The 14,866-nt window shown below is 42.6% G+C and overlaps 1 protein-coding gene across 1 annotated transcript in view; it reads right to left on the minus strand.

Moving 5' to 3' along the window:
* The window catches only part of TMEM164 (transmembrane protein 164), an 86,597-nt gene that overhangs the window by 18,281 nt on the left and 53,450 nt on the right, over positions 1-14,866 (minus strand). The window contains exon 3 of the mRNA XM_084639564.1: positions 12,142-12,208. Within this exon, the coding sequence (XP_084495690.1) occupies positions 12,142-12,208 (67 nt within the window). The remainder of the gene's footprint in view (positions 1-12,141; positions 12,209-14,866) is intronic.

Here is a 14,866-nt window from a genome sequence, read left to right on the forward strand (position 1 = left end):
TAATCTGGTAAGGTTCAGAACCGCTATCATATAACACAAATGTCTTGGGCTCTCATATTTCTTCTCCCACACTGCTGAGACCACACATTAGTTCATGAAAGTCTGAATTTACTTCATTTCCTTCCTTCTCTCCCCATCAGACAGATCTTTTAATTCACCTTACTTTCTTACAGATTGTTTAAAATAAGCAAGGAATGTTAATATCTTAGAGAATGGATCATAGCTTAAATAAGAACAAAAATATCCCCTAATTCCTGAAAAGAAACAAGTGCTCTAATGAGCATTCACTTTGAAGAAAACTCAACTGTTTTGTCTCTGTCCAACAAATATTTTGATGCATTATGAGACTGACTTCCAGCTCTACATGCTCAGTAAATACCGTTACAAATTCTCACAGAAATATTTAGCTAGTAAAGAAACAACATAAATTGATATATCTTTTACCAAGGCTAGTAAGTGTTGGCAATTATATACCATGTGGAGAGGTTATCTGCCAAGGTAGGTAAAAGTTTGGTTTTTTTTTTAATTCACCTGCAGAAACAGACCTGATAGTTAAAGTTGTACTTTTTCACATCACCATCCTAGGTACCCATTGCAGTCAGAGACATTTTTAATGAATAGAGTCACTGAAAAGTTAGCATTTACCAAGTGAGAAAACTTTCAATTGGAACTTCAATGAACATCTCAACTCTTTACCATTTCCACTAGCAGTAGCCAGACAAATCAGCAGAGTTATGAAATTACTAGGATTTTATTTTAAGAAAGAGTTCTGACAGAAATACCACAATGCATGTACTGACACTGATCCAGAGATCCATAAAAATTTGCTTTTCAGAACAATGTTTGTTCATTTGCTGGTTTAGGATTAGACTACAATATACCTTTCATAGGAATACTTGCAATGCCTTTGAATATTTTTGGTGTAGCTTAAATTGGGATCCAAACAGACTATTGTGGCCATAAAGGGAAGCCCAGAAGGTACTTTAAACAGGTAACATTTGGAACAAGAGCACACTGGTTCATTTAGTAACTTTTCCTGTGTGCAAAAAAAATTTTTTGTCCAATATCAGAGGTGCGGTTTCTTTCTCCCCCTTTGAAGGATGCACTGAACAGTTTTTTTGGGGGGTGGGGGTGGGGAAGAGAAACATTTACAGACTGATATATTCCTTTTAAAAGGGGGGGGGGGACTCACACATTAGTAAAAAGTTTTTTCTAGGATGGTCTTTTTCCTCTGAGAAAAATGTTAAATTTAAGAAGGAGGGGAGAGATTACCTTAAATTTGATGGCACAGCTCTCTAATACCCCCAACCTTTAGTGGAATAGCCATCCTTAGTTCAGTCACCCAACAGCCAACTGTCTGCAATACAAACTAAGCTGGCTAATCTCACGCAGCACATCAGTGGCAAAAACTACAATAAAACACGACTCCAGATTCCCAGTCTCCTGCTCTTCTGTATCATGCTGCATACATTACGTCCATAGCTATAACACAAGAATTAGGGGTCAAACAAATGAAATTAATAGGCAGCAGGTTTAAAAACAAACAAATGGAAGTATTTTTTCACACAATGCACAGTCAACCTGTGGAACTCCTTGCCAGAGGATGTTGTGAAGGCCAAGACTATGAGAGGGTTCAAAAAAGAACTAGTTAAGTTCATGGAGGATAGGTCCATCAATGGCTATTCTGTTCGCCAGAAGCTGGAAATGGGCAATGGAATGGATCATGTGATGATTACCTGTTGTCCATTCTCTCTGGCACTGGCCACTGTCGAAGACAGGATATTGGGCTAGATGGACCTTTGGTCTGACCCAGCATGGCCACGTTCCCAAATTATTTACATTTCTTATTTATCTTATTTATTATTTATTTATTATAATTATTTATCTTATACGTTCCCAAATTATTTACATTTCTTTTTCCACCTCCAGTGCAATATTGCCAATTCTTAAAATAGAAAATTCATCAGCCGAGCCATTCAAGCAGAAGCCTGAATATGTAAAACATTATTGGATATTGTCATCTTGAATCCTGCCATCCGCTGCTAACTCCCTGGCACACACTCACCAGTCTCTAGAATAATATTTATCTTTCACCCCACGTTTTACCACTTGCTGTTGTCAGTACCTTGGAGTGCACACAGCACTGTACACCTGTCATTTTCTGCTGCATCCCATTTGCTTCATCTCTGTATTCAGCAATGGTTTGTTGATGCATGCCTGGCTGGGCAGGCTGCTGAAATTGCTGATAAATTAGCAGGCTGTTTAAAAGAGGACTTCAGCTGAGCATTAAACATCTGTTGCCTATGAGATGTCTGATACATTTCACAGCTGTATATCCTTAATTATTTATATTATCATAGTGCCTAGGAGCCCCACTCATGGACCCCAATGTACTGGGTGCTATACAAACAGAGCACACAATCTAAGTATAAGACTAGATATAGACAGACAGATAGGGAGTACAAGGAAACAATATTAGTCAACATGATAAACAGTGTTCTCAGCACCCCCGTGGCCTAACTCAAGTTTTTTCTATAAGCATCATGGGAAAGGCGAGTTTTAAGGAGAACAAGGAAGTGGATTTGCAGATATTTAGGTGGAGATCCTCACAAGTGTGAAGGGCAGCATGGGAGAAAGCACTGCTTGTTTGAAAATGTAACAAATGGTCAATGGAAGCTGGCACCAGAGGCGAAAGTCAACATTTCAGCAGTGACTGAAAGATATAGGTAGGGTGGGAATAGGCTTTTAGGGCCCTTAAAAGTGAGGACAAGTAGTTTATGTTTGATGCAATAGAGGAGGAACAGCAGAGGGAGACAAAGGAGGGGGTGCCCTGGTCAAAACTATTGGCTAGCAAAATGATATTTTCAGCTACATTCACTGAAAAGACATGAGTGAGGTACGACTGCATTTGTCAAGGCCAGAGAGAAGGACATTATGGAAATTGAAACATGATGAGACCTTGGATGAGAGATTTAAATTGTGTGGATGGATAGGAAAGGCCTTGCCTTAGAGATGTTATGTCAGGTTTAAAGATAGCCTGGGTGTGAGGACCCAAGAGGTCCATGTCAAAGATGATGCCCGTGTTACGGGCCTGAGTAGCCGACAGGATGGGCTGTTGTCCAGAGTGATCAAGAAAGAAGGTGGGGGAAAAGGACTTGAGTAGTAAGATTAAGGGTTCTGTTTTAGCCATGTTAAACTTGAGCTGACAGCTAGACATCCGTGAAGAGATGTCAGAGAAACAGGCAGATATTTTAGCTTGGGTAGACAGAGACAAGTCTGAAGTAGAGAGTTAAAGCTCTGAGTTATCAGCACAGAGCAGAACAATAGTTGAATTTGTGTTTGTGGGTGAGACTACCCAGCGATAACCTGTAGAGGATGTGGACCAAGGAGAAAGCCCCATGGAACCCACACAAAGCTGGACAGGTGATGAGGAGGATCCTCTAGTGCAGGGGTGGGCAAACTTTTTGGCCCAAGGGCCACATGGATATTGTATGGCAGGCCATGAATGCTCACAAAATTGGGGGTTGCAGTGTGGGAGGGGGTGAGGGCTCCAGCTGGGGGTGGGAGCTCTGGGATGGGGATGAGGGATTGGGGGTGCAAGAGGGTGCTCTGGGCTGGGACTGAGGGGTTCAAGGGCAGGAGGGGGAACAGTGCTGGGGGAGGGGCTGGGGCATGGGAGGGGGTCAGGAGGGCAGGCTCTGAGCGGTGCTTACCTCAAGCAGCTCCCAGAAGCAGCAGCATGTCCCCCATCCAGCTTCTATGCGGAGGTGCGGCCAGGCAGCTCTGCACGCTGCCCCATCCGCAGGTGCCGCCCCTGCAGCTCCCATTGGCCACGGTTCCTGGCTAATGGGAGCTGCGGGGGCAGCGCTTGGGGTGGGGGCAGCGTGCAGAGCCCTCTGGTTGCCCCTATGCATAGGAACCGGAGAGGGGACATACCGCTGCTTCCAGGAGCTGTGTGGAGAAGGGCAAGCCCCGGACCCTGCTCCCCAGCAGGAGCTCAAGGGTCAGATTAAAACGTCTGGAGGGCTGGATGCGTAGTTTTCCCACCCCTGCGAGGGAGATCAGGAGATAAGATGAGCTCGCTCAGTCAAGTGTAGATTAGATAGGAAAATTCTGCAAGTGTGACAAGGAAGGAGGAGGTGAAAGCCATGGGGGGGGGGGGGGAAGGGAGATGGTCATATCATATTTTGTAAGAAATTGGCACATTCCTGTGCAGAGAAATGGAGGCCAAAGGAGAGGAAGATTTGATGAGTAAGTTGAACAGGCAGCTGGGATTCAGTTAAGCTTGGGAATTGTTTTGCTAGCAAGATGGCAGAACTGAAAGAGAGAACAAATTTGTAGTAGAGGGAGGAAGCCCACCTGGTCATTGGATGACCACAGACTCGCCATGCAGTACATATGTCTAAGCAACACCTGAACCAAACTCCATTCCCGACAGTCAAATTCTTTCAAAAAAGGGTCACATAGGAGACAAAAAGGGACAAAGTCTTTGTGTAAATTCTAATTTATTGCAATTCCATTAAACTTGAAGGGAACTACTTGAGTGCATTTAGGTCACTGAGCCAAATTCTCTGCTAGTGTAAATGAGTGAAACACCATTTAAGTTTATGGTGCTGCCTCCATTTAGACCAGCAGAGAATTTGGGCCACAGCAACAATGCCACAAAACAGCACCCATATAGTCCTATGCTAGAGGAGGATAGAAAATAGAGACCAGCGCTACACCGTGCAAAGTGTTAAACCATAAATGTGTCTTAGGCTTACTTCAGAGGTACATGATACAGGACAAAAGGTCTTGGGTTCCTCCGAACATAATTAGTCGCAGAATTTCACATGAAGTTGAAAGCATCTGAATATTCCCTGGAGAATCTCCAGTGCCTCCAAACAAGCAATATGTATCCCCACTATCCACCAGTACACTGAAAGGGAGATAAACCTTAGATTAGAAGAGTCTGGTACCAAGTATCTAATCTTGCACGTTCTTCAATTAGCAGGTGTCTGAATTTGAAGCAGCTGTTCAACAGTGGAGCACTTTTTAAAAAAACTTCTTGTAGAAACAACACGTTTTATATTAACTTGCTCTATGTGTTAAATTGAATTCCTGCAATGATTTTCTCTCATGATTCTATGTTACAGTGCAACTGCACAGAACTAAGAACAAACAGAAGAACAGACCAGCAAGGATGCAGATTTAACTCCATTTGAACAGCCCAGCTACAACACACATTGTATTAAACCGGATTCTGACATGCGTATGCGAGTATGACTTAGTAACCCCTGCTAACACCCACTCCAAATTGGAACTATTGTCTTATTAGGTGGAGAATTGTGAGTAGGCAGATTTTTTTACCTCAGAATGGGACAGTCAAATTTTAAAGCCTCTCTACCCACATTACTGACACACCACCAAAAACCAGAGAATTTTATTTTTACTTTTCACTGTGTTCATACTTTACTTATCTAGGATGAGACTGGTCAATTTCACTCCCTGGTTCTCAGCCAGCAGTAGGTTTGTGACACTGCACTGGTAACTTATAAACAAGGGATGAAATCTTGGCCTCAGTGAACCCAGTAGCACCAAATAAGTTGAGTGTAAATTTTACTTTGGAATCATGGGTTGTATTTAGGTCTAAATTATGGATAGCAGTCTAGTCCAGCCTTAACAAATCTATAAATATGTGCTTAAAATGTAACAGTACATTTGATTATTTTCTCTTTAGCAGCAGATGTATTTCTTACTTATCAAACATTGTAATTGCCAGTTGCATGCGGGACTGCTTCACTGTAGGAATTGGTATAGGTAGTTATCCTGATTAAAGAAAGGAAGACACAAATCCTGAAGAAACTCAGTGTATTCAGTCTGTAATGAGCACAAGCATCCATAGCTAAAAGACATGCTTATACTGAAAGTGGAGTCGATAAGCAGCAATTAATTCCTCACAAGCTATCATGAACAGTAATTAAATTTTCATAATCTATGGTGTTGTGTGTTAACAGCGATTATAATTATCGCTATAACACCTATTATTTATATCAGGAGTCATAAGCAAGAGCATTTTAAAAAACAGCTGTTTAAACAGGAGCAAAACATTTCACAATTCTAACAGGACTGCTCAGAATACATTTCAGACATCATGGGATGGAGGGGAGCAGATAGAAATGTCAGAGCATAGACACATTTACAAAGGATCTTTATTACAGAACTAAAGACTCAAAACATAAAAGATTTTAACGATGAGGAGACCGATGGAACCACCACCACTAACCGGTGTGAAATGATTCTGCTGCTGCTCCACACTCTAAGGGTTGGGAGAAGGATTTTGTCCTCTCCCCACCCATATGGGAGCCCCTGAGCAAAGCCCAGGTCTTAGTGCAGAAGGGAGAGCTATCTTCTGTCACTAGAGGCTAAATCCCTGGTACCTTTGAAATAAAAGAATCAAGTAGGGAAGGGGAAGGGGGTGGGGATGAATAGGAGAGGGAAAGTACAACTATAAACTCAAGCAAATAACCACACTATGCATTCAACTTAATCAGCTTTCTGAGGACTTATTAAATAACTAGGCCACCGCCAGCTGCAGAATTTCAAATCACACAACATTTTGACACAACATAGAAATGAAAAATTTTGCCAATATTTCCCTCCCCAGTTCTCCCAATTAGCAGCCGTTGAAATTATCATCACTCGACCTTTTGCTGCTCGACATCTTGAAAATAATTCAGTGTTATGAATTTGTTGTTCTATTTTAAAAAGTAAACAAACAATTTAGAAGGAGCAGGACTCCTGCAGGACAACACAAAAACATTTATCAGATGGCAATAAGAGTTTTGCTCAGTCGCACAGAAAAAAAAAATACATAGAATATAGTTAAAAGTTACTACCACTGTAGTTTATAGGCTAATGCCCAGAAGCTATGACTATTTGTCAAATTTTCAGTTGCTCATGCATTGCTTGGCCTGTGCACCATGATCTATATTAGGGGTCGACAACCTTTCAGAAGCGGTGTTCAGAGTCTTCATTTATTCACTTTAATTTAAGGTTTCACGTGCCAGTAATACATTTTAACGTTTTTAGAAGGTGTCTCTCTATAAGTCTATATATTATATAACTAAACTATTGTCATATGTAAAGTAAACAAGGTTTTCAAAACGTTTAAGAAGCTTCATTTAAAATTAAATTAAAATGCTGATCTTACACCGCTGGCCCGCTCAGCCTGCTGCCAGCCTGGGGTTCCGTTCACCTAGGCTGGCAGCAGGCAAAGCGGGGCCCGCGGCTGGGACCCCGGCTGGCCAGGGGCCGGCAGCCAGAACCCCAGACCGGCAGTGGGCGGAGCGGGGCCAGCAGCCGGGACCCCAGACCAGCAGTGGGCAGAGCGGCTCAGCCCGCTGCCAGTCTGGGGTTCTGTCCGCCGGTTCCTGCCAGCCAGGGTCCCGGCTGCTGGCCCCGCTCAGCCCACTGCCAGTCTGGGATCCCGGCCCTGCCCACATAGAGTGGGTACATACCTACCTTCTCCCTGGTTCTAGCCCATTCTCTTCCTCTCTCTCTGCACTGAGCTGAGGGTGGGAGTGCACTGAGCACAGGACTGGGGGTGAAGGAGCAGGCTGGGGGTTGGAGTGTAGGGTTTGGCCAGGAGCTAGAATGAGGGAGGGGGCTCAGGGTTGGGGCAGGAGGTTTGGGTGTGGAGTGCTTACCAGGGCAGCTCCCATTTGGTGCGAGGGGTGCAGGTAGGAATGTGGGGGGTGCAAGAGTCAGGGCAGAGGGCTGGGGGCATGTGAGGAGGGTGCAGGAATCAGGGCATGGAGGGCTGGGTATGTGTGAGGGGTGCAGCGGTCAGGGCAGGAGGCTAGGGTGTGAGGAGGTGCAGGGGTCAGGGCAGAGGTGTGGGGGGGCGGGGGGTATATGGGTCAGGGCAGAGGGCTGGGGGTGTGGGCTAGGGTTATGAGGGTGCTCCCAGGCCCCTGTCTAGAGCGGCTCATGGCAGGGGGCTGGAGGGGATCTGCCCTTATTTTACCCCCCTTCCTCAAGGCCCTGTTCCCACCTCTTTTCCTGCGCTGCGGCTCCGCTTCTCTCCCTCCCTTGCAAAGGCCATCAGCTGATGGGTGGCAGGGAGGGAGAGGAGGAGGGGCAAGGGCAGGAACCCAGTACGCTGGGGGAAGAGGCAGGGGAGGGCGGACCTTACCTGCCCTGCAGCAGCAGCCGGCAGGACCAAGCTTCTTCACCCTATCCCCGCGGGGGCGGGGGCGGAGAAGAGCGGGCCATGGCGGGCAGGATTTTTAATGGCACACTGCTGCCTGCTGGGGTCCCGGCCTGGGTTCGGCAGGGTGCTGAGCGGGGCCGGTGGCTGGGACCTGGCAGGCAGCAGCGTGCCATTAAAAATCGGCACGCGTGCCATAAGTTGCCGACCCCTGGTCTATATTCTGGAATTACTGGGTCTCAGAGAGGATCTGCTGCACGCTGACTATACCAGGATTTAAATGTGAAGGTCTTCTTATTCAGGTAAAACTCTTATTTTGAAGGCTTAAGTGAGATTTAAGTGATATTTAGGCCATTTGCTGGCATTCTAAATAAGGATGAATTTCAAACAGAGTGCACCAATCCCAGCATTTAAATTGAAGATTATTCTTTTAGCATCATCATATTATGCAGCATCTTTAAACAATCCTACTCTAAAAAATATATTTGACATTATTCATTTCAAGAGAGAAACCTTAACTTCAGAAACACTTTACACTGTCCTAGATGCTCATGTTAACTATGATCTCTGAATTGGTAAACTAAGCACACATCTAAATTTAAGCACACAAGTAATCCCATTACATTTATTTGGCAAACCCCAATTGCCAGCTTCAAGCAGAACAGCTCCACTGTAGAAATTAATGCACATAGTCATATGCAAAGCAATTCTGCATTAGTTCCTCAGCTGCTTACTTCTCTTATACTCGTGCCTCATTTTTTCTTCCACTTGACAGTGGCTCAATCTGATTTGCATCACCTAATCCTGTTTCTCTCAGCCTTTTCAGATTGGTGACCACTTAGTCAAAGTCAAAAAGTTTCATAACCCCTTATATTTACTCTAAAAATAAGAATAATAAATGGATCAGTGATAATGATGAACCTATCTAATTTGTGTGCGCGTGTTTCAAGGGGTAGACAGGATATTTTACCTGGAAGGATAAGAGCGTGCAAGGTGAAGGAACAAGATTTTCTTTGCTTTAGGTTGTAACAACATTTTCAACGGCTCACACCCAATCAGTTGAGAAACACCAATATAATCTATTTATTCCATTCAGAAACTAATTTCAGTGGCTCATCTTTCCAAAGAACTCTCAAAGTTCCTCTCACTCAAAATCATTCTATTTGCCCTCCATTGTACCTTCTTCACATCTGGGGGTAGTTGGTCTTTTGGGTTTTATATCAATTATGGCAGAGCCTCATACTATATTACAGAGAGGGACTCTCAGAGTTAAAAGAAAAAAAAAACCCCACTGATTTTTCATCTTTAACCTTACATTTTTCTACCCTAGGTATCATAAGAAACTATTTTTCATGTTTATTTATAAAGTGTAATCCTGCAGATGAATGCTGTTAATACATTTGTTCTGGAAATGGTATGGTCTCTCAATAAAATGTTTTGAATTTTTAGAAAAAATGCTTATATGCCAAGGTTGATGGACCTTCACATGTTCTAGATACCAAAGTGATCAACCAAAACCAAGTCGGAGGATTAATAAAATTCAATACAAATGACACTAATTTGATTTTATGCAGATCAGTGCTAGTAAGACTGTCAGGATTTGCAAATGGACAACCAGTAACTGGCTTTATGATGATACTTACCACTTCAACCTCACTCAACTAAAGCAGACAGTAATCTTGCTAATGAAGAATATCATTAACCCCTTCATAGATTAGCCAGCTGGTGAGTTACAGGAATATTTCATTAAGCCGATAAATTTAAAAGCTGCCCCCCCCTTGTAAATGATACCTACTGTAAGTGCAACAATAACAAAATTTCTGTAACCAAGTACCATATTCTCCATCAACATGGAACATCAGTCATTAAATAGAATGAAATGTACCTATCCTCCATATTCTCAATGCCCTGAAGAGTGTTTCAGTGAACAAGCACTGTATGTACTTACTATATGCACAGGAAAATAGAGGTCTCTTAAATCTATTGGCATTTTTAATGTGGCTCAGAGTCAGCGGGTCAGTCTGTCTTACCACTGACCCTCAATACCATTTACAAACAGTTCAGAGTTGGAAAATTATTATTCCAGACCCCAATAAATTAAGCTATCACCTTCTCCTGAGCATCTAAATTTGTGCCAGATTTGAAAACTCTGGATCAAGACACAGCATGCATACAACTGCTATGCCTGATTTAATCATATAAATACTGTTACATGCCCATTCTATTTACAAGCGTAACACACCTAGCTGGCCACATGTTCATGCACATCATAGATTAGGCATGCCCAAATGTGTGTCCATGCCTCAAGCTGAAAATATAGCCATTTATGTCTAGCCCACACAGCATCTTGAAAACCCTTTCTGGGCCTTCTTCACTGTGAAGTATCTTTTGAAAGCTATGAACCCTTCCCTTGGTTGAAAGGCCAAGATGGAACTGATTGCCTGAATAAACTGTTTGCTTTCAGTTGGCTGACATTGCGAATGCCATCATGTTAACTCCCTGTGATGTTAGTGTTTGATGTGAACCCACACAAGCAAGTAATTGCAGAGAGAAGAGATTCCAGATGGGCACTCTGGACCCAATTCTGCACGGCCTTGCAGCTTGAACGATCATTGTCACCTGTGTAGAGTGAGCGTAGAACATCCCTGAATCAGAATAGGTGCCATGGAGAGGACTCTAGCGCTCTACTCTCACTAGAAAAAAAAAAAATGTGGGTTAACTCAATTTTGCTAACTTGAGTTAATAAAACATGAGGTAAAAGTCTAGCGAAGACAAGACCGTTTGCATTCTCACATCTGTTAGTAGGTTGAGATAAAGAATAAAGGAGAGCCTAGGCCTTAACTTCACTTGCTAATTTGTGTGCAAAGTACAGACTACCCTGCCTTCACGAGGATTTTATGTCAAGTTAAGAATCCACATGTTTTCTAGTAAAGACAAGATGACTTAAGTGTAAGGCAGTATAGTGTCAGGCTTCAAATCTTTAACTTGTCATGTTGTATCCTAACCCTCTACATCACATTTCAGAGAGATATTACCTTTCTCAATTTGCTGCAAGGCAGCATATAACAGGGTGGATTTTTTTTCAGTTCAGATTTGTTTTCCCCTTCAATGTGAATTCCTCTCTTTGGATGGATGGATGTAGAACAATGCTAGTGCAACAAGTTCTTGTAGTTTGAGGCATACTCTCTAACTGCATATAGAGCCTGCTATCCCTGTTAGAACAATACAATACAGCTCTCTTGCACAAATTCAATTAAAAACAAACATTTAAGAACAAAAATGTGTAGTGATTCAGAGGGCCAGCTGTTTGTGGCAGCAATCAGGAAAGAATCCCTATTTACAACAGGCAGCTTTGCCACAAGTTCCAAGTGCAGTGAGGTGTTAGCCACTGCTGAAGACAGGACATCCCACTTGATGGACCCACCATCTGAGTGAATATGGCAAGTTCTATGTTCCAATTCTTTGAAAGACAAGCCACTTTGTGTTTCAGCAAGCTCTCTCAGGAACAGGACCAATTTCCATCCATTCTGTGTGAGAATCTCTCAGGACAGCACTTTCTCAACATCTCAGATAATTTAGCAAAATACAGAGCTACCAACACAACTACAGCACATGCAAATTCATTATGCAAATAGCTTTGCAGGGAGGAAGCCCTTGTAGAAACAAAGCTATGGGATTAAAGGAGCTTTCTGGTATCATCAATTTACAAGCAGTGAGGAACTATAAAAGGTCAAACTTTCCATTGCATTTGGGAGGCTGGGTGCTGTGCATATCTGGATAGTTTGGTTACTGCTTTGAAGAGATGCTCAAAAAATCTCTATTGCTTTGAGCCTGTTGCAAAGGTCAAACCTCTTTCCAGGGAAACAGCATTTTAGAAAATGAACATAAAAGTGAACTCCAGGACTACAGAATAAGAAGTCAGAGGAGAAAGCAAGGCATGGTTTACTCACCAGGCGTGTATTAACCACAGGAAACAGCAATGCCAAGAGGGCCCCATTTAACATATGCATCTGTAACCTTAGAAGAAAGAGGGGCAATGTTATTTTCACAGCCTGAAAATTAAGTATCAAATGTGCACTTTCAACATATTTTATGTACTGTAGAATGATTTTCCATAAAGTAGCAAAAGCTTTGCATAAGCTCTGTTCACTTGAATTTGCATAAAGCCATTAGGAGTCCTTATGGCACCTTAGAGACTAACAAATATATTTGGGCATAAGCTTTCGTGGGCTAAAGCCCACTGTTAACTGTCATAAACCAGATAAAACCTCCTTAATAAACAAACATTTAAATAATTTCCTGTAGTAAGAGTGCTTTCTATAATGAGCTTTGGATTCCTAAGTGGTTTGCACTGCTGGTCTGTAATCATGGTCATGCCAGAGGCTGCTGGAGGGTTTTTATTTGGGGAGCTTAAAATAGGTATTTCACCAAACGCCTTTATTCCTATTCAACAATAAAAATGCATGATGTCAAACTAAGGCTTCAAAAATTTAAGCAGCAGCACTGTTTTTATGAGTGGTGTCTAAATTTAAAATATAAGAAAGATTCATGCATTCTGCATTCAAACCAACACGGCAAATCTTGAGAAGGGGATATATAGGGAAAACACTATTGCAATTAAAATGCTGTATTTCCCATAACTGCAGGTCATTTCACCTTGAACTACTGTCTCATCTCACATAATAAGTGGGATCAGTCCTGTTTAAATCTCCATTACAGAAGAGATACAGTGCATATAAAGCTCCATATGGTGAACAGAGCTGGCCAAAGAATCTGTTCAGAATAACACTAGTTACAAATTATTGCATTCCCTCCCCCCCCCCGCAATAATTATTCACAGGAATAATCTCTGCTGTTCCATTCAACAAAGGGTTGAATGGTATTTGTGAAATACATTTCCCCCATCATTTGGGGAACATTTTATTTGCAAGTTATTTTCCCCTGTTCTCCAATCCCAAGACCAAGAACAAGGAGCTACACCAGCAGTTCAATTGTTTGTGCATCCTGAACCCTGCAGGATGTGAGCTGCAAGGGGGACCAAGCTTAACAACTCATCCCTACCTTGTAATCATATTAACATGCTGAAATGAGCAAGCCAGTGGCAAAAGGGCTAGCACAGCCAACACATTCCTATGAATCCAAGCATGCATTGCTGTAAGATTATATTGTGATAGAGAAATGAGCATATTCTTGAGCTCAGTATGCATTTCACTCACAAAAGGAGTACATGGCTCTGTTCTCTCAAAAACCTCAGTTCATCCAGGGTTAGTCCTCTATAGGTCCTCTTGTATATCCAACTAAAACTCAAGAGAATACGAATGCTGACCGAAAGCACAGTGTGCTCTCCTCGGGCACGCAGGATCGCAGCTCAATCCAAAATTTAAAAAGAGGCAATCTGACATTCCTATGCATGGAAACAAAAGTTAAATAGCGAGGGATGACTGTCCTGCAGAAATATAAAGTTAAAACCAGGCACCAATAAATCTTTGGAAAGTTACTTTTATGTTTGCTTACAAATTCACTAACTCTTAGACCACTTTAAATTACAATTGAATTCAAGCCCACCTGCACAAACCACCTGAAGAATGAATGCAGAGTCTGTGTTTATTTTCTCCTCACCCAAAATGTCTTCCAAGAAAATGATGAGAACCACAGCTCTGAAGTGGAGCAGAGCACTGTAGCTGCTCAGGCTGGACACCAGGATTCTTGGGTAATGGTGCACTTGGTGAGAAGGAACAGGAGGTAGGAAAAATGGGACTAGCAACCCTGCAACTTGGCTAACAAAGAGAAATGGGAAGGATAGACGGTCCACCAGTGCCTGTTGCAGGCAATTGCAGAAGTGATCACCAAGTAAGAGAAGCCCACCTAATCCAGGCAAAGGATCCTTGTTCAACTACAAGAGAGATCCTGTCAATGAACCAAGGGGGGAAATTCCTCCCCGATTCCACATTTAGAGATTAGTTTACCTCTGTGCATGAGCCCGAGCCCAACCCCATCCCTGGTCTTCAGAGCCTGAGCTGCAATGTCTACACCGCTGTTTTTAGTGCAATAGCATGAGTCCTGCAAGCCTGAGTCTGTAGACCCAGGCTCAGACTCGCTGCCACAGGTTTTAAAATGCAGTGTAGTACACACTATGTCTAAACTTTAATTTTCAGTTGTGTTTTAACACTTGTTAATTAACATGACTAAACACAAACTTTGCTCCAGGATATGTGCCTGTTCCTTGTCATGTTTAACCACTGGCTTCTAGCATCTACACTAAAATTTACAATGATCTTATTTAGCAGTATTAAAACACAACAAAAATGAGACGACAATCCCTGTCAGGCAAATACAGAAGAAAGTTTAAGCACTTTAAAACACAGTGTTAGCTATGAACTACACAGGGAAGGATGAACCAGTAGTTAGGGTGTTAGCTAGGAATTCGTAAGTCCCAGGTTCAATTCCCTGCTCCGTCCATGGATTTTCTGGGCAAGTCACTTAGTCTCTCTGTACCTCAGGTCCCCATCTGTAAATTGGAAATAAATAGAAGTTCCTCACAGGATTGTTGTGAGGATAAATGCATTAAAGGCTGTCTGATATTATGGTAATAAGGGGTCATTTAAGTACATACGATAGCAAGCCAGCCACTAATATGGTAGAAAGAGCCTAAATGTCAGTCCTTTTAACCTAAAA

This window comes from Lepidochelys olivacea, assembly GCF_965140295.1.
Source record: "Lepidochelys olivacea isolate rLepOli2 genome assembly, chromosome: 9".
Classification (NCBI taxonomy): domain Eukaryota; kingdom Metazoa; phylum Chordata; order Testudines; family Cheloniidae; genus Lepidochelys; species Lepidochelys olivacea.